The sequence below is a fragment of the Cryptotermes secundus genome, unplaced genomic scaffold (assembly GCF_002891405.2).
Source record: "Cryptotermes secundus unplaced genomic scaffold, Csec_1.0 scaffold979, whole genome shotgun sequence".
In the NCBI taxonomy this organism is placed as follows: domain Eukaryota; kingdom Metazoa; phylum Arthropoda; class Insecta; order Blattodea; family Kalotermitidae; genus Cryptotermes; species Cryptotermes secundus.
This window is the reverse complement of record NW_019736411.1, coordinates 1,095,722-1,115,990: the sequence shown is the minus strand read 5'-3', so window position 1 is coordinate 1,115,990 and position 20,269 is coordinate 1,095,722. Positions and strand designations below refer to the sequence as shown.

Below are 20,269 nucleotides of genomic sequence, written 5' to 3'. Positions count from 1 at the left end.
CCATAGTGCGGCTGGAAGGATTAGGTCAATTGAAAAAATCCAGTGACCTCATCGGGACTTGAACCCGCGACCTTCTGGCTTGCAGCATAGCCCCTCAACCAACTACGCTACCACTTCCCCCCCCCTCCTAAAACAATATTAATTAAGATTTTTGTCAGGAAATCCTAGGAACCACTTTTATATGATGAGTTACCAACTTACTTGACAGGAATCCTTCATTCCCTCCGGGTAACCGGCGCAGAGCATGTTGTCAGAGATCATTTTCTCATTGTACTTGGTGTTTTTCCGACAGTCCTCATTACTCATAACGGGAACTTCTACTTCCTGCAGGATACAGGAAGGCTTGCCATCTTCTTTAACCGTGCCCCATCCGGTTGCTATCGCCTTCACTCCCTCATACACCTCATCTAATTAAAAATTCATTTAATGTATTAAATGCGCTCCAACATTACCTGTCATTACAGTGTGAACTTCTCAGAACAGTGACGTATAATTACATATGATGATAGTTTCTTAGTATTTCTGTGTTTGCTCTGAAGTGTCGACATAAATTAAACCGACTAGTAGAGTAACTGACAATTAAAGAACAATTACACAAATCGACATATTAATCAATAATGAAATAAAATGACAAATTAATTTTAGCAGAAATGAATAAATAAACCTAATAAATAAGTAAATGAGCTAATGTATATAAAGAGACGAATTAATTAAATAATATTTTAATGAATGCGTAAAAGAATAAATACGTAAATAAATACATATTAAATTAATAACAGTAAAGAGTTTTTTTTTTAAATAAGGTGGCGGTATTCAGATATGAGAGGCCTACATTTTAATATGTCCAACATCCCAATAACAATGACTTGTTTTAGACGATGGAAGTTGGTGGTTATTTACTTTTGCTTAATTTATCTTTTTATTAACCTTTTGACTTAATACTCCTTATGTTTTTTTTTGCAGAGAGATGCCTGCATGTCAGACTGCTCATGAATGTAAAACATCTGCTACTATTATGATAATTGAAACGAAAAAATGTAGAATTTTTAAGTACAATACTTCTAAGCAAGAAATACTGATATAAAACAAATTACTAATAACAAATATTTGGCATAGGACCATACTATTCGCAGTTTTTCTGATCTCAAACGAATGCTTATTCTTAAACAACGAAAGGGAAAGAACTCGAGTTCGCATGTTGAATAAAAACAAAACGGTTTTTGTAAGATTTGAGGCTTTCACGGCGGTGACTATGANTATTCACCTGTGTTGTTGGGCAGGCAGATTGGTCGGATGGTGTCAGTGATTGGCACCCTGTCGTTGAGCCTCAGCAGGGCGATATCGTGGTCGAAGTTCATAAAGCTGAAGTCACCGGTTGTGGCACGCAACACGAAACGACTTTCCGGCTTCCGGGTGTCGTTACAACGATCATGTTCGCCGAATGTCACCTTGATCATGAACCACATAAACCTGTTGGAACAAACGGCTGCATTATAAAGACAGTTCCTCGTCGGCAGAGCAATTATGTCTTACTGCTGCAGGCAATGGATCGCAAGGATGCAGAGTGGTGTTGGTTTGAATGGTTGTCCTGCGGCAAGTTACAACACAACGGGTACACATGAACTTTGCAACTGAAGTCATACTAAATCGGTGAGGACCGAAGCCTGGGATTTTCAAGGAGTACAGATATTTCTTCAGTCAAAATTTTTATCGGGCGAGTTTTAGGGGAGCAGGTTTACAGACTTTGTCGCTGCATGAAGGGCATTAGGAACACATAGAGGATTAAGTGTCTGACTTTCTTACTTGGGTTTGGTGAAAATTAGTGAAACTAATTTATTAGCCAACCCAGGCCCTATGCCAACAGAAAAAATTTACATGAAAGTAATATAAATGTATTTCTGCAGTAACTTAGGAGGCAAGTTTCTTAAAAATGCCATTTGAATTAACCTGATTTGTTGAACTGTTCTTACTTAGGTCGAAATATTTTATTACGAGTCATGGAATTCAGTTATGTATATTTGTTTATCTTGTGATAAGACATATATAAATACATTTCATGTTATACACGTATTTGCGTACAGCTAAAAACAAATCACTACTAAACACTTCGTATGAAGCATAAATAAGAGCACCTAAATAATACACCCCGAATGTACAGCAACAAATACAACGGTTTCTTCTTGTACTGAGAGGAAATGTTTATAATATAAGTTTAAGACATTTAAATATAATTTTAAACATACATATATGCAATCTCCTTTTATTACACCGGCCTCTGAAGATGGTCCTATAAGACTGAAACACGTAAGGAGATTTTATTGACTCATCATTTTAGTAAAATATTTTATACAGCTGAAGATTGTCTCTCTTTTAACAAACAATATATAGAGAAATGTTCTATATATGTCATTATAAGATTACGTAGTGGAATTAAGTAATCAGTAGAGATATCCTTTTATACAAATGATATTGACGGTAAAGTTTCTTTTCCAGGAAATTAATATTTCTCGAATATTTTCCCTCAGGTACTTTCTCAGTGCATGGCTTCCTCCTACATATTTACACACAAGCAATTTTTATTGTACTCTTCGACACAAGAATTACATGGACCAATGAATGCATGTCTAAAGACTTTTTCGTATAATGTGCAATTTCTGGGTTTCGTGCACACAGCTCACTCTAGGCCTACATAAGGATGATGCCTGATGAAGTTCTGCAAAACCTTAGCTGATATGAAGTTGTAAGTAGCAGTAGAATTGTTCGGTTGAGCTTATTCTTAACGAGACTGGTCCTACCCTTTGACACAGTGTGCAGCGGTAAGGATGTATCTGTCGTTGATCAACATGCCACCGCAATAGAACCGATTGAAGTATGAAAGACGGACCATCCATGGATATTCGTTCATCTCTGTGGGCTTTCCACCCACAATCCTGCTGCCATCATTACGTTCGCCACAACCTAGAACAGTAGGAACATCTTTACGAGAAACAGTGGTAAAACCTTGCTAGGAACCCAGTCACTGATTCAGGCCTCTTCAGCAGTGCACCTAGTGTGCTGCGGGTTGCTCATTGGCGCCGTATATTATCCATTGCTTTTTCTCTTTGGCGCTACAGCCCCAATTTGGACCTTGGCCTACTTCCACGAAACTCTCCGTTTCACTTCGGTTTACTAGATCTTAGACATTCTGTAGGACCCCTTGGGCGGTTTATCAGCTTGTCGCAAGGCCTATCGACCTGTACATGAACATAGAAGAACGCACACAAACACCAAACATTCATGCCCTGAGTGGGATTCGAACCCACGATCCCGGGTTCCGAGCGAGGGAAAACAGCGCATGCCTTAGACCGCTCGGCTACCCTGACCAGCAAGCTATTCTTAGCAGTTATATTTATTTATTTAAAATTGAAATACATTGAACTATAATTTTGCTTAGAAAAAAATAAGTGCCAGGAATCTTTCTTGGGGTAAAGGGCGGTCGGCAGGTAAGGCCGACAAATTCACTGCCATCTGTCAGCCGATTGTCTAGAAAATGCGGGAGCCTCGAAGTCTCATTACCCTATAGGCCTCCATGGTCTGTTACAGTGATAGCTTTACCTCATTACCTTTATCTTTACAAGCAAAATTATAGTGCCGCATATTTGGTTTTATACGAGCGTTAAACAGGGCCTGTTTCTTACGAAGAACGAAGCTCACGGGTAACTAAATAACAAAGAATCGACTAAGATATTTGGGCCTGGGAGAGATAAAATAATAACGAAAGGGTTAAAATTACGGCACGGAAGTCTTAAATCTGAAATTTCATGTAGGATTGTTAGGGTAGTTGAATAAAGAAGGGCGGAGAACACACGGCGCGCATGGAATTAATGAGAAAATATTACTATATTTTGAAGAGTTCTCTCTTGTGGGATATAACGCCTTGTAAGTTGCTGAAAGTCGATAGACTTTTCGTAGGAATATGCCGCCTCCATCTTCAATGTCGAATAGTAAGCCAAGTAAGAAACCAACACGAAGAAGGTAGCAAGAAAAGTAACCCGCCCGCGGAAGTTTTGAGTATTTTCTTATAGAAACAGAATGTTGAAGTACTGTCCAGATTCAGCTGGCTCAGAATATGACGTAACGATAATATTTTGTGATCTTCAGTTTCCACGTTTGTAGGGAATTTGCTGATCATCTGAATATCCTTCAACTGCCTGAGGAATGTCGTAGATCAACACAGATTCCTGGTAGGTTGGTTCATACAAGTACACAGACAGAATATCTAATTAAGTAAATGGATTTAAAGGTGAAGGGTTGCATTCCCGTTGAATTAATTAAATGCTTGTAAAAGTATAGATTTTAGTCAAATACGGTTTCATTGTAATATAATTAAATTGTAATATTTCTACAATTTTGATTCCATATCGTCAGACCTTTATATTTTAATCTGGAGAGAAAGCTTTATAGGCGCCTCATTTGCATACATGATACACTTAGGCATATAAATGTCAGTAACGAATTTGATATATGTATAATTATTAAAAGTATAAATATTTGGGCAGATACCGGGAGTTTTATGAAAAAATACTACTGAGAGGCATTACGTGTAAAGAAAATAAATATTAACGAATTCATAACTATAAGTATGTACGTTGTAAGGAAGAAATCTATAAAATAAAATGTTTTGTTATACATAAGAACTGTACATGGAGTAAGCCGCTTACGGAAATAGCTGTGTACGTTCAGATGTGTATATACATTTATACGGAGGATTAAACTGCGTCAGTTGTGTTTTGTAATGTTGATGTTTGTGCGTTGGTTTTTGGCGGAAGACTGTAGGCTGATTATACCTTAAGATATCGTACAATCCGTTGTTCCCGTTGTCCCACTTCGTTGCTCCAGATGATGTCCGAAACGGGTTGTAAATATTTCCGTAAATGCCATTTAAAATATTTTTCAATTTAGCGTCTTTACAGATGCGGAGCTGTTCTGAAATGTTAAAAAAATTAAATTCTTATGGACTTTAAAAATATAAACTCAATCATTTATTTGTAATACGTAGGTAAGTCAATAAGTAAGTTACAAATGGATATAGAAATTAAACAAATAAGAGTACTGATTTTAAAAATGCTTTTATTTCTCAACATAATCTCCCTGTACACTGAGACACTTGTCCCATCTTTTCGCAAGGCCCTGAAGACCAGCAGCATAAAATTCTTTGGGCTGCTGGTTTTCAGGGGCTTGCGAAACGATGAGACAAGTGCCTCAGTGTACAGGGAGATTATGTTGAGAAATAAAAGCATTTTTCAAATCAGTACTCTTATTTCTTTAAGTTCTATATCCATTTGTAACTTACTTATTAAAGCACAATAGACCACTGTAGGTCGCGGTGCAAGGACCGAGAAGGCTCACCCCTGATATAGCCATTCAAATTTGTTATTGACTTAACCTCGTATTTTATAACCCATCCAAATCTATAAAAGGGCTAAGTTGAAAATCCGTTTAAGCGACATTTACGGAGATGCTTAAACCCCCATTTCTGACGTCATGTTCAGCTACGAAGTGCCTCTCCAGCTCTCCAAGCAGCACCGCATAAACATCAACACTACAAGACAACACAACTGACGCAGTCTAACTCTCCCTACAACGGTGTACAGTCAAAACTTGTGCTCTCATCTCGGTAAGTATCTTAATCCACATAAGCTTCCTCTGTTAAAAATTCAATTCATTCAATTTTTTAATTTTAACGTGCATACTTACGTTTGTGACTTTGTTATTATTTTTATTTCTACAGGAAAGCCTCCCAGAAGTATTTCGTAAAAATCCCCGTATCTTCCTTAATATTTATAGTTTTAATAATTGTTTACATAGCATGTTTATTATTGTCTTTTATATGTGTATATATGCATAATATGTTTACAAAAACTCATGCACAGAAATTCATCTCCAGATTTGAAATAAAATATCTGTTGATTGCAAATCGAAATCACCGAAGCATACAGCTTTTAAATTAGCTTTCATTATTTTGCAATAAACGTTTTATTGGACTGAAATTTATACTTCTACATACTATTACTTAAAGGGGGTTTTGTGGATCAGAAAATGGGGAGGGGGGACGGCGCTTAAGGTACAATAAAGTAAATGGATGAAGGAAAATAGGGTTCCCTTTTTCAGCGAAATTGTAAGGTACTGATGAATTTATCAGAGATAAATAAGTAATGAGTTATACAAGACTAAGAAGATAAGACGTTGCAACATGCTGGAATAGTTCCAGGTGCTAGTTCGGGCCTACAGTCGTGTCCCACACGGGGAGGATCATTTAAGGACAGGAAATAAAATGCTATTCGTACGAAGTTAAATCATGCAAAAGCTTTCACACTGTACAAAATAGAAAATTATTTTACTCGTATTCCTCTAAATGTTCTCTTTATCGAAATATTCTCAAATTAGGATCTGTACATCTCTGTGAGATTGAAGTTGTATTTCGTTTTACGTAATTTATGCACGATGAACTGTTTTCAGGAAATTATTAAAAACTAATTAATCAATTTAATTTTTATGTAATGCAGAGATTACATTAGATCACACAATATATTTATATGAACTTGTATATATTCCCCCCAAAGAAAATTTTATTGCTGACCTTCGATATGCAACACAATTTTGTTGTTTCGGAGTTGAAAGACGTGGGCGGACAGTACCGACATAATATGTTCACTTAGTGCACTTTATGCGAAGGGGGGATCGAGCAGCACTGAGAGTAGACTCAGACAGTTGGTGTTGGATATTTGTGCTGCAGATGATGGCTTTCGTACGTGATATTAAGGAAAATTTTATTTTCAGCTCTTTAATAAAATAGTTATATGAGTGTATATAATACTTTCTGACGCCAGAAGTAATAAAACAAATTATTCTAGATAATTGTGTAGGCCTACTCGATTGTTAAGAATATTATATTTAAGGTGTTTATAATTGTGTTTATTTGAGAAAGAAAATGTATTAAAGTGATTAAAATTATCTCCTGAGATGCGACACCGTGCAATCTTATCGGACAAAGCCCCGTCACATCCCAAAAGATATTGATCTTCATATTCACCGCTGTGATATCCTTAAATATCACGTTAGAGATCATGATGAACAGTTGACCATAGCCCATCTCATAAACGTGCTGATGGTTTACAATATGCCACAAATGGACAAAGATGGCCGACAATTCAACTTGCTAGATGTGTAGAAATATCAGTGTTGAGGAATGCAAGAAGAAAGAACTACAATTAAATTGTTGCACTTAAGACGGAGTTTGTCTCATATATATTGTGTGAGTGTAACAGGATGCGTAAATATAATATTGTAAATATCAGTTTATTAGAAAGGAAAGGCTATTGATTGTGATCTGAAATTCTCCGATTAAACAAGAAGATTCCTCGTTTCAAGTTGAAAATTGAGTGTCACTATGAAGGACGAGTATATAATCTGTTACTATGCCCAGTGAATCCAAGTCAAAAGATGAAAGACAGATATTGCGTAACACACCAAATTTCTAAGTATGCCTATTGGTTTGAATCCATGAAAGTAGTTCTTTGTGCAATAAAGTAATCTGAAGATAAAGAGTTTTGTCAAAACTCGTAATGCGTTCCCATAACATACACAATAGATAGACACAAAAGTAGTCTTAACAAAAAGAAAATGAACTTCATCCTGGCGTGCACAGAATCTCGAAGTTTTTTTGGGGGGGGGATTTTATTTGTCACTAGCCTTACTGTTCTTTTGTTGCACATAAGAATCTATGTCAGTAAAAATAAACAGTAAAGGGATACTTTCGTTAGATTCAGAGATTATATTGCTGGAAAGTTAACCCACGTTTAGTGCATCGCTTGTGACCACGGCAGGGCGTGTTCTCATGTTATGGATGGAGGAGACAGCCCCCAAATGTGAACAGTTGTTGCTTTGAGGCTAGGCGGTGGTTCTGACAACCTGTTACCGCAAAAGCTAATGTGTTACCAAACGTTACATAGGACTTTGGACATGGAAGAATTCTTTGAAATGAATTAGTCAAAGGCTGACTTCACCTGGCCCAGACGGGTAGTGAACCTCCAATTACATGAAAAGTGGAATATTTCTCGACCAGCTGAGCGACTATCATTCTTTAATTGTGAGAGCAAGCCTTATTGCACTTCTTAAATTCTATGCCATATCACGTCTCTTTGTATTCCACTGAGGATAAGAATTTTAATATAATTTTAATTTTAATATAATTTAATATAATATTTATGATAAAATTTATAGATTTTATGTTAATGTTAATGTACAGAGATGTTCTTATATAGGTTAATGTTTCTAAGGAAATTTGTAAATCTATATTCAGATTTCATGCAGAGAAGTGAAGAATTAAGTATACTTAACAATTACCTGACATGAAACAAATTGAAATTTTCCCGACAGATTTCTTTGTAGACTACAATAAAAATTTCGTCCAAAATTCTAAAGAATTAAGATGGAGGTAAACTGATTTGATCTCCACATTGTGTTTACTTCATTAAATATACCAATATGATGAACATATGCGTAAAATATTTACTAGTTTTATTTTAACCACACTAAACATTGTAAATGCACGTTTCGGAATATCTGTTAGAACTATGAGGAAGTTGCTAGGATACCTGGAATTTCAGATTTATGTCTTCTTGTCTCAACACGTATCAGCTTTCTGGGATAAACATCAGGTTGGAAGCTGTAGGTCGTCCTATGTTATACTTCCTGGTGAGAGAGGATTTCTACATGTGTATGCATTCTGCTTTTCAAGATTAAAAATTATTTTCGAGTTGATAACATCTATTCTGTAATCCTAACGTTAACACCTTGCTTCGTTAAGGCAATATGTGCCAGTAATCTGTATTTTTACAGAGCAACTGTTCCATACTCACTACATGTGCAGTGGGGGGTTTCAACTATAGTAGGTCTGGCTGCAAAAATCCCGAACCAATTCTTCGTTGTTTTCGTTGAATTTTCGGCTTCTTCACTCTGTAACAGAAAATTTATGCCATTGCTCTTCGCATGTAATCTCTTGTATTCAAACTTTAACAAAGAAATATATCGTAGATTTATACAGAATGTTAAAGATTTACAGCAAAAAATTCCCAGTCAACGTATGTTTAGAAATCAATTCCTGCTGAGATTTGAGCGATGCTCTGTGTGTTTCCATGCACTGTAACACAACTTTCAGTCCTTAGTCGCACAGAGGTGCATATTCTGTCGAATAGTACAGGTTTCACTCGGAACTCGGGATTCTCTGCTGGTTGTTGTGCCTCTAAGTCACTGATCGACGATGAATACACAGAAACTTTTATGAGTCCCCACAGCCAAAAATTCAGAGGATTAAGGTCAGGGAATCATGCAGGCCAGTTGATTGGTCCTTCGCATCCCATGTATTGTTCACCGAAAGTGTGGTTCTGGTACTGTCTGACAATGCGGGGAAAATGAGTTGGTGGCATGAACCACACGTGTTGTCGTTCGTGAAGAGGCACATGCTCCAAAAGTACTGGTGAAACCTTCATCAAAACGACGATAATGCAGTGCATCTCTTAGTCTTTTAGGTAAGACAACTGGTCCTAAATATCGTTCACCTTAACGCCCACAGAGGCATTGATTTCTGGGCATATGTTGACTGCAAGTGTGTACAGTACCCCCTACAGCCCGTAACCCTCGTTCTTACACCCTTTATTAATTATCTGCGCAGTGTACAAAATGAATGAGTAGTACTGTGGCTGGATTGGTACATGTGTCTGTAGGTCGGTAGGTTTTATCTTCGAAATAATTCGGCTGATTTAAATGCCATTTAGTATTAAGTGTTCACACTGAAATTTACCCGAATATTTTATTTTAATGACTAAGTTCAATTGTAAATTCTGGGCTTGTATATGATGGATAATAATTTTAATTTAACATTTTTGAAACTGAATCATGGTGATAGTAAGCTGGCACATCACGTAAAACAAGTTTCTATATCTCATTAAAATGTAGTACATCAATTTGAACATTTTTTATATGGTGAGTAATGTAAGGAATACAAATAATTTCCGACTGTCAGGTCAGTAGGTATAGCAGCAGACTACTGGCTGGACTGCTGGGTTTCGGCTCCCGGACTCAGGGGTCCACCTAGCCTCCTATCAAAAAGGAAGCCCGGGGATCTTTCTTCGGGGATGACACGGTGGGGACGTGAAGCTAACAATTCACTTGTCGCTAGTGCCGAAGCCAAGAATGGTCAACCCAAAGAGAGGTGATGTAGCAGGAGGTTAGAAAAATTGATTATGATAAAGAGGATAAAATGGGCGTGGTTTTGTGAGGATAATAAATATATATAAATTTTAGTCGGAAATCTCGAAGGCATAAAACCATTCGAGAAAACTAGATGTAGATGACAGACTGATGTTAGTGACAATAATATGTGAGAATGCGGTCTAGATTCAGCTGACTCAGAGAACACACCATTAGTGGGATCTTGTAAATGAGGTCATGAACTTTAGTTCCCAAACATAGATGCAGTATTCCTTTTCTGAGACTCGTAGATTCTCAAGAATCATTTTGCTCCGTGAAGTGAGTCGGTTGAAGTGTTTGTTTATCCAATCGAAACTGACAGTTAAGCACTTGGCAGTGAATGTGTTTGTGAGATTAAACCAACACGAAAATGATATAAAACCAGGAATTCAGTAGACAACCATTCTTTTTTCTCTTCTGCCACACAATTCCTCGCCACCTGAGACAACTGCAATGCAGACTGAAACCACTGATGCTTATTTGAAATGGGAGCGACACTTTGAAGGCTTTGAATCTTATGGATAGTTTGAGGAGTTGTAAGTAAGGAGAGTAGCTGAGAATCACAAGGTAATTCCAAACAGGTTTTGTTGGCAGCACTTCTTGCTGGACAATGAACTTGAAGATTGTTTGCTTAGCACTCGGAACTCTTTCGGTCCATGTCTTGCAGTCGCAAGAACTAATTATGCATGGATCACGGGTTGCGACACCAATACGCACTGCTCTTGTCGAAAGGCTATTGTTCTCCAAATATAGCCTTAGAAATTATACAGAAGACTGCTTCGTAAAGTTGTGTCAGTACGATTACAAGTTATTCATGAATCAGCGTCCTCACATGCAAATGACCGAAAGATTTTTTTCATAAGCATTTTGAAGGACTAAAAATCAATTACTACTTTAATTAGTGAAATATAGAAATGGAAAAATCTGGATTAAAAGCCGGATTATTTGCATTAACTATGAGAGTTACTACTTTTTTTTTTTACTGGAATTGTTAATATAAACATGTTGGACAAGTTAAAAGTAAAGGAAATTAAATTTGAAATAGATACAGGATTCCTTGTTTGTTCGTAACAACGACGGAGATAAAAGTATTCTTAAAATCCAACAAAATATTATTCACTTTTAAATTTATGATTTTCATTTTATCGAAAGGCTAAATCTCTAAAACGGATGTTGATACCTTGCATAAATATTTAAGAATTTTGACTATGGACAGCTTCTGCCGGGGTAAATTCTTGTACATACTAAATAGGTATTAGCGTGTCTGCTGTGATTTTTTGTAGTCTATATTAATTTACCTTAATGGAATTTGCTTATGTTTCAAAAGTACATTATCACACAAAATTCAGGACCTTATGATAAATGGTACTACCGTGACTCCTACCTCAGAATATCGCACGATCGCCATGTTCTTATTATTGATAGCACGTACTTAGTAATGTGTAAGGTGGCATCTAGTGGCATGATAGTAAAATAAAATTTATGTAAATCTGTTAATTTATTCGGAACTTATCAGGAGGACACATGGTCGTATGGAAATTATTAGGCTAAGAGTGATAATGCAATTGTGTCATCTTACAAACCCGGATGAGTGTAGGACGGTTTGTAAATCTGACCGCAAAGGAACGCTAGGGAATGTGAAGTAGGTAGCAAGCGCGCAGTGGACTACTTCTCTTGTGTCTGTCGAAGAGAGCCAGCTACAGTTTGGATATGCGGAACTATTTTCTGTGCTTCCACGAAACTGTTGAAGAGATTTTATGTGAGATCTTACGCCGTACATTTTCGCTATACGTAATTATTTCGGTTTATTCCTTTGTCAGAAATATTTTATGCTTATAATAACAATTAAAATAAATATTCATTGGCTTCACAACATATTTGTCTGAATAACATTTGAAATCAAGAATAAAAATCTGAATTTATTTGAAAATTGTCAGAGTGGGCCCTATGAGTATCTAATATTCCATTCGTTTTTACACTTTCTTATCAGCAGGATCTTTCGTGGGCTATGTTACAAATTTCTGAAAATCAGAAACCGTTTCACTATTCGCAGGAGCGTAACAGGTCCGTGGATACTTCTTAATGGTGTTCATGTATAATTATATTGGCTCTAATAATCAGTGAATATGTCCTTTAATTGTTCTTACACTAACTTACCTGCATGCAACCAATGAGACTGATGTAACGGTAATGTTTTAGGCTTGCTTTCGGGAGATGCTCGGTTTGAATTCCGGCTGGGACACGGCGAACCAGAATGTTCTTGTTTTCCTTCAACCCCTCGAGGATGAGCGAGAATAGTACGATGGTTAGGCCAGGCCCGGTTACTTACAAGAGCCGGGATCTCGCATTCGGTATAGCAACTGGGTACGGACTGGACGACTGAGGGGTGGGCCTTCGAGTCCAGGTAGAGTCAAGAACTTTCTCTTCTCCACGTCGTCCCGACCGGCTCTGGGACCCACCCAGCTTCCTATTCAATGGGTACAAGGGGGCTTTTCATCCGAGGGTAAAGCTGCCGGGGAGTTTAACTGATCACTCACCACCAACTAGTACCGAGGTCTAGAAAACCTGGATCTCAGCATCCATTCCACCATACTCCTTCATGGCATAGCTCTTAATTAGTTACGCACAGAGACGACTTTAACTATCACCGATTCCTTCGAAATCCTAACCAATTAATTATTCACCAATCATTCTACCATTTAACATTATGAGAATGAGGTTCTGACATTATCGTAAAACAAACTGCAAGCCGAAATTACCGGAAACCGAAGAAGACAGCTGCGTGTCCCTACATAGGCCTACTGCGTAATATTAACCTTTGCAGCACCGTTTAAATACATGGTACCATGACGCTGCCTAAGTAGCCAAACACGTGGAATAGAATCTTGCCTGAGAAGCTTATTGTCTCTCAGATAATCAGATAATTCCCTGCTTTTTATGAAAGTAGAAAACTAATTTCCTTGATGGTAAGGACGCGACTCTGATCCCATATTAATTTGATTCATCCAATTCTCAGTTTTAGACCATACGCCTTACAGATGCGTATGAATATTATTCTTCAATGCGCCAAATGGTAGACCAAGTATCCTCATCCCTTCAGGTTTTCCAACTAAAATATTGTACGAATTTGGAATATCCTCCAATGCGATCTACATTCTTCTTCAGTCTCATTCCCTTTGATTTGATCATCATAAGACGTATTTGTGAGGCCACGCATTGTGAAGCTGTGTTTATATACCAACTTTCTTCATTGTGATGGTTCGACAGGACGCCTTGCAGTTCTGAACCTCCAAATTTTCCTTCGTTATGCCATAAGGGCATTCCCTTGCCTCCCCTCTCTTGGGTTCAAACATTTCTCATATCATCTAATTCTCAGACACCCTCAGTGATTAATCATCACTTAATGTAAGAGACCAAGTTTCATTCCCATACAAAGAAGTAAAAAATTATAACTCTGTATATTTCATTCTTTGGCCGGTCACGGTAGCCGAGCGGTCTAAGGCGTGCACTGTCTTCGCTCGCTCGGAAGCCGAGACCGTGGGTTCGAATCCCACTCAGGACATGAATGTTTGCGTACAGGTAGAGGCCTTGCGACGAGCTGATCACCCCCCGAAGGAGTCCTACCGGGACTCTATGGCCCACCCTTTACATTACATTACATTACATTACATTACATTACATTACTGTCGCTCCTGACAATATCAGCTAAATTAATCTGAAATTCTTTATATATCACGCTTCATTACGTTAATAGCGCTGGCACTGATTTTGTGTAACTGCAGTTTGTTCCGATAGAAGCGGCGTGATTTAACCTCGAAAATTTCTGTTCCACTTTAGAAACAATTTCCTGGGAAAACGATTGAAGACTGGTCTCTTTGAATAGAAAAGTCAACTTGCGTTTCTCTTGCTTGAAACAAATGAATGTGGAGATCATAAATGGTTCAATATGAATAAAGGTGTTGTCAACCTGCCTCTAAGGCCGCGCCATAGCTCAAGCAGTTAGTCGCTGGCTTCCCACCGCGGCGGCCCGGGTTCGATCCCGGGTCTGGTCAAGTGGGATTTGTGGTGGCCAAATGGCATTGGGGCAGGTTTTCTCGGAGTACTTCGGTTTCCCCTGCCAATCTTCATTCCACCAATTGCTCCACAATCACCCTCACCTATCATCTGGGGCTGGTACAATAGGCCAGAAGTGGCTGCAGTACAAGGGACTTAGTCCCCCCCCACTAGCAACAAAGAAAACCTGCCTCTATACAGAATAAGAATATTATTATAGAACATAATTTCATTTTATAGTATCTTGTTTGTCCATATAGGAATTAATTCTATAAGGTTTCGTAAAAATTAAAGATATTGTAGTTCTACTTGTTTCGTCTATATAATTCCATTTAGAAAATGAAATATGTCCTTTATCCAGAATAAACAGGTTCTGCACAATATATTTTTAAACCTGGTCGTTCATCTATCATGTTTGACAATCGTACTGCCATGTCGCACCGTTCTTGTTGGCTTCGTCAGATCCGTTATGATTTTGTAGGCATACCGTTTCAAAGAAAGTAACTCATGTTTCAAGAAGGGGAATCCAATCTTCAAACAGATTTCAGTTGTGAAATTCTCTATCTGCTTAAGCAGACACAAAACTGCGGCTTATTTCAATTATTTAATACGCTGATTTAATTGTATATGTTATGAAATATCAAATATGAAAATGATTGTCCAAGTTGAACAGGTTACGGTTTTGAAGTTGTCATTTCCTGCCTTGAGATAACTATTGCGATATTCACATGGAGACTGACAGGAAAACTACGACAACCATCACGATGTATAGTAACTTGGTCGAATTGGTCGTGCCATAGCTCAGACAGATAATCTCCGGCTTCCAACCTCGGCGGCCCGCTTCGAGTCCAGGTCAGATCATGTGGGATTTGTGACTGACAAAGTTGCACTGGGGCAGGTTTTCTCCGAGTACTTCGGTTTGCCCTGCCAATTCTCATTCGACCGATTACTCTACATTCATCATCATTTATCATCATGGGATGGTACAATAGACCAAATTAGTGGCAGACAAGTGGACTTGTCTCACTACTCACCAAGAGACTAACAGAAAACCGTGGCGGATTGCCGTATTTAATGCATGTGCAGAGAGTTACCGCTGCTCAAAAAGGTTTCGAACGAGGCTTAGAATTTAAATTATGAGAGATGAGTCTTGAATTTAATACTGACAGCATGTCTAGCCGATATTAACTACTGTTTGTAGAACATATATGGAGATTTATATTCATAGTTACCGAGGGATCATTGACCAATATTGTACAAGACTTAGACTTATTGAATGTCGAATGAGATGTGAAATTGACTGTGGATGTCGCTTTGGGAGGGATATCGAGGAAGTCTCTTTGAACGGAGTTTTTACATTTATATTTTACCTAATCTTCAATAATCTTTACAGATATCTCTAACTAAATAACTAACTCATGGAGCTGAGTCCTTTTAGAAACCTAATAGCTTTTCAGATAAAAAAGGTAAATTTGTTCATGTGCTTCACTAATAAAGCAGTACGACACGAGGACGTGTGGGGGAATAGGTGTATAGATTCACGTATTCTTGACATCGTCACTAGTTTGAAGTGAGTGGTCAGCTTCACGCCCCGGCCACTTTACCCCCAATGAAAGGGTCCTCGATAGTCATTGGATAGGAAACTGGTTGGGTTCCAGAGCCGGTATGAACGACGTGAAGAACAGAAAGATCTCAATCTTACCGGGATTCAAACTCCGACCCCTCAGCTGCTCAGGTATAGATATGATTAGGCATTAGAAGTTAAGCGTAACTCCAGGGAACAGCGTCCTTTTTTAGGAGCTGATTGTCACTCAACTAGCCAAACGTTCCTCTTTTTCCTTAACCCGAATGTTCATTAGTGTTCACAACAGCCTGCTATTGAAGCGCATCCTGGACCAGATGAATTCAGTCCACGTCCTCATGCATTGTTGCCAGAAGGTGCATTTCAATATTATCTTCCTATCCATGTCTATGTCCCCCCAGTGGTGTCTTCTCCTTACATTTTTGATCAAATTGTTTATGCACGTCTGATCGCTCCCGTCTGCTACAGTCCCTGCCAGTATCGTCTTCCCGATCATTCAAATAACACTTGGTGAAGAATATTAAGTAAGAAGCTCCCCATTGCCCTGTTCCTCTCACTTCATCTTTCTAAGGCCTAAATATTGTTTGAACTTGTATTCAAAGACGCTTCCAGCAACTCAACGTATGTAGCACCGAATACTTAGATAATCTGTAAAATATGTAGGAGGAATCGGTTTTGGCCTAATGTGAACTACTGTCTCGGCGTTTAGCTGGAGCAACAGAAGAAAACAACGAAAACCTCTGTTAGTCAGCATGCTGGCCAAAATTCGAAAAAAACGTACCTCGTTAATACTGACAGAAAGCGTTACCACTTGAAATAACTTGTTCGGTAACGTATTTTCCTAGATAATGTATTTAAATAATTGCAGTGCAGGAGTCTATAATACACAGAAATCAGTTCCACACGTTTGAATTTTTTTTTTATCTTAAGTTCTTTGAAATTTCATTGTTTGTGTTGCAGATTCCAGTCATAATTTTATTTATGTTTCTAGTTTTCGCTTTGATTGACCGTCTTCCATCCATTACAAAGAAGAAAACATATTTGTATTACTAACCTCTATTTCCTAAATCACTGTTTTCAATGAAAATGAGATATTAATATTATTTCATTACTCATTTCCTTCGGGAACGACGGCGTATAAAAATTGTTTCTTAATGTTAATCGAATATAAAAATTAAATATGCAAAATATGCAAATATATGCCACTATTTCATATTTATTTTACTAGAATTAGAAAAAAATATTTATTTTTAAGAACAGGATTAATAAAAGCATCAAGAAATAATTACATGATTGAATGAGCTTTGTATAATAATCACACCTGATGGAGCTATTCAGTTGTCTCCATCTGTTTCTGTCATTTTGTTCAACAGAAAGGCAACAGCGCCGGAAAGGACCGATAAGGTTTAATTATTCGAATGACGTCTCCTGTAGCTTAGACACGCTCAGTTCAATGTCTGGCTAATTGGCGACAGATGTACACGCATTAATTATGGTGTATCGTCACGTGACATGGATCACATTACTTACCAGTTGAACACGAACCGCTGAGAAGAGAAGGATAACGGCCAGTTTCCAGCACCCCAAGGTCCAGATGAAACACGACATGACATGAATGTATTGTGCCTTTAACACGGCGTTGGCGACTGACGACTGAACCAGTCACTCGACTCGCGCTGTACCCCCTACTGCCCACGCTTCTTCTGCCCGGCTTTCTATCTTCGTATTTGGTCTTTCTTGTTCGTCCAGGCAGCCAGTCGCCTCTGCTGGTCAGTCTTATGCACTCAACATGTTGAGACACAGACTGGTAATTTTTACTTTTGGATTTACCGGAAAACTGTTTTATTGGACAGTCTCAGTAGTCCGTGAAATTTGAAAACTGAAGTAAAATTATATAATTTGATATTCTCACATCGGTGGTTATGAAGAGTTTTATCTCTTGGGATATAACGCCACATAGTCCGTTGGAAGACGCACGACGTTTCAGAGGAACATATCGCCTCCAACTTCCAACTTTTCTTGATGGTATCTAGTTTGGCTTATTCTTCTACTCCGAAGATGGAGGTGACTTGTAATATAATATATATAATCATATTTTACATTTTATTTCCCATGTTTTGTAAATTTCACACACTTATGTTATCAGTACATTAGTTGACTATTTTAATATGTAAAACGGGTATTTAGATTGGAATAGGAAAGTCAAAGTTTTAAATATGGTTAGTAATGCATCAGAACTTGGATTTCCCGGCTTTATTATTTGAGGTTTTAAGCTTGAAGATGGTTCCTGCGTCAACAGCACATGTAGTTTACTATATAAAAGTTATGTTGACTGTATCTAAGTAACATTAACATACAAGATGATGCTGTAATATCGGCTGCAGATATAAATATAATTTCTTTCACTAAGAGGGATTTTGAAACATGTGAAATCAAGTAGGAGTTTTAGCAGGCGTAAGAGACGTATGAAACATACTCACGAAACCAAATTAAACAGGAATTCGTAACATGGTTTCCAGTCGCAAGAGACGAAAGTGAGGGCAGGTCGCAATTACATTTATATTAAGTTTTCCTTTTGTGTACAACGTTCGGAGAGTGCATAGCGCTTATTTACATGTTCCCACGTCTGTATAAGTTTTGCCTTCCGTTTATTCCACCATATTAACGTGATTCACTGACATCATAAATAAAAACAAACTCCGTTGTTTTAGTCCACAAGCGAACTATACCGACCGAGCGACCGCCTCTTGTCGGCGAAGTCAGCGCCAACTTTAGCGGATAGAGGGTGTCGCGTAATCAGCGCAACAAATCCCCACGGCCGTTAATTTCGGTTTTCTTGACCGGAGACGCTATTTCCTTGAAATAGCTCCTCAATTACCCTCTTGATGCTGAGTGGACCCCGTTCCAGACCCACTACCTCTCAGAAAATCTGGTAGAGCCGGGAATCGAACCTGGACCTCTGGATCTGCAGCGAGGAACTCTGACCAATAGACCACAGAGGCGGTCCACTGACAGCAGCATTGATAGTTATTAAATTTTTATGATAATCACTGCGATCTCTTATGTTTCAAATAAATATATATGAATATTATATGAAAGTTTATTTTTTGCCTTGTTTCGTTGCTTTCGAAAGCAGAAGTAGGCTTGTGAAATCACCATGCTGTGTATGGATCTGTGTAACTTCTCCATTAAATTTGAGTACGTGAACCAAATTGTATGAAACTTGGTACGTACATAATAGCACCTGAACCCATCTCAACGGCATATTTCACAGATACCTCCCATCTATCTGTGTCTCTCCTATCGTTGCTAGGCAACGGCTCCTTGGAAAGAATGCACATACAACAATAGGTGAATTGTTGGACGCGTCACTTTCTATGTGGTCCTTGTATCAAAGGAAAGTAAGCGATTAGTTCTTCTTAGAACTTCTTGTTTATTTCAGTTTATTCGCCTTATTTTCTAACACAAATCTCGCTATATAATGTAGTGTGTCTCTTCCCTAGTAGATTTCAGCTTACTTGAAGGACTTTCATGAGACTTGGAATGAACATCGTCAATAGAAATCACTTTCTTTGTCTAATTTATATTTCCATACCACATATGACACCAGCATCGTGGTCATAGAAATTGTCACTTAAGGTATGAGTCTCACTTAATTATAAAATAAATTATAAATCGGAACTTGTCAGATGGCCCAACTCGTGACTATACACGTAGATGATAAATATAAACGTGACTAAAGCACAAGACATTAGGAAACCTGTTTCGAAGATTGGTAAAATGAAGCTTGGTATTTTCATTTTTACACTATTTGACAAGGTGTATGCATTTACTTCCCTGCCGTCGCATGGATCATTACGAAAATAGTTAACCTAGGGTCAAAGCGACATATTGTTTTCTAGAGGTAGCCAGTGAAGAAATGGGACACACATTTTGATAACCCGGTCACGTTTGAATGTTAAAATCTTTAAATTCCAGGTAATAAGACGAGCAGCGAAAAAGGTCACTTCCAAGTGGTGAGGTTGTAGGTTCTGTAAAAGTTGGCGAAATAATGTGGCGATAGGAGTGGAATCAGAATGGGGAGACTGTAAGTTATATTTTATTAAGAATCCAGTGGAACCGAAATGACTATGCTAAGGTAGAAGAGTAACTGTGAACATCATTCTGTCATCCTTCTGGGTACGTAATTCGTGTCGTTACTTTCTTTGCTTTATTTGGACTCTGAGGAATTTAGTCCATGTTCTCAATTTCGCATGTTTTCATAACACTTTCATTCATGCTCTGTCAGCTGTAGACGATAAATTGTAACCCGGAGAGAAGCAACTTCACGCTTAACACTTCTAA

At 38.0% G+C, this 20,269-nt stretch overlaps 2 protein-coding genes across 2 annotated transcripts in view; one reads left to right on the top strand and one right to left on the bottom strand.

The window, feature by feature from the left end:
- The window catches only part of LOC111869933 (transmembrane protease serine 9-like), a 50,747-nt gene extending 33,151 nt beyond the window's left edge, over positions 1–17,596 (bottom strand). The window contains exons 1-5 of the mRNA XM_023861824.2: positions 17,456–17,596; positions 8,901–8,997; positions 2,796–2,958; positions 1,265–1,470; positions 202–407 (exon numbers count right to left, since the gene is read on the bottom strand). Of these exons, the coding sequence (XP_023717592.1) occupies positions 202–407; positions 1,265–1,470; positions 2,796–2,958; positions 8,901–8,997; positions 17,456–17,533 (750 nt within the window). The 5' untranslated portion in view covers positions 17,534–17,596. The remainder of the gene's footprint in view (positions 1–201; positions 408–1,264; positions 1,471–2,795; positions 2,959–8,900; positions 8,998–17,455) is intronic.
- Positions 5,566–20,269, top strand: part of LOC111869938 (trypsin-1) — an 87,074-nt gene continuing 72,370 nt past the window's right edge. Inside the window, exon 1 of the mRNA XM_023861835.2 lies at positions 5,566–5,656. The gene's annotated coding sequence lies outside the window, so the exon portion shown is untranslated. The remainder of the gene's footprint in view (positions 5,657–20,269) is intronic.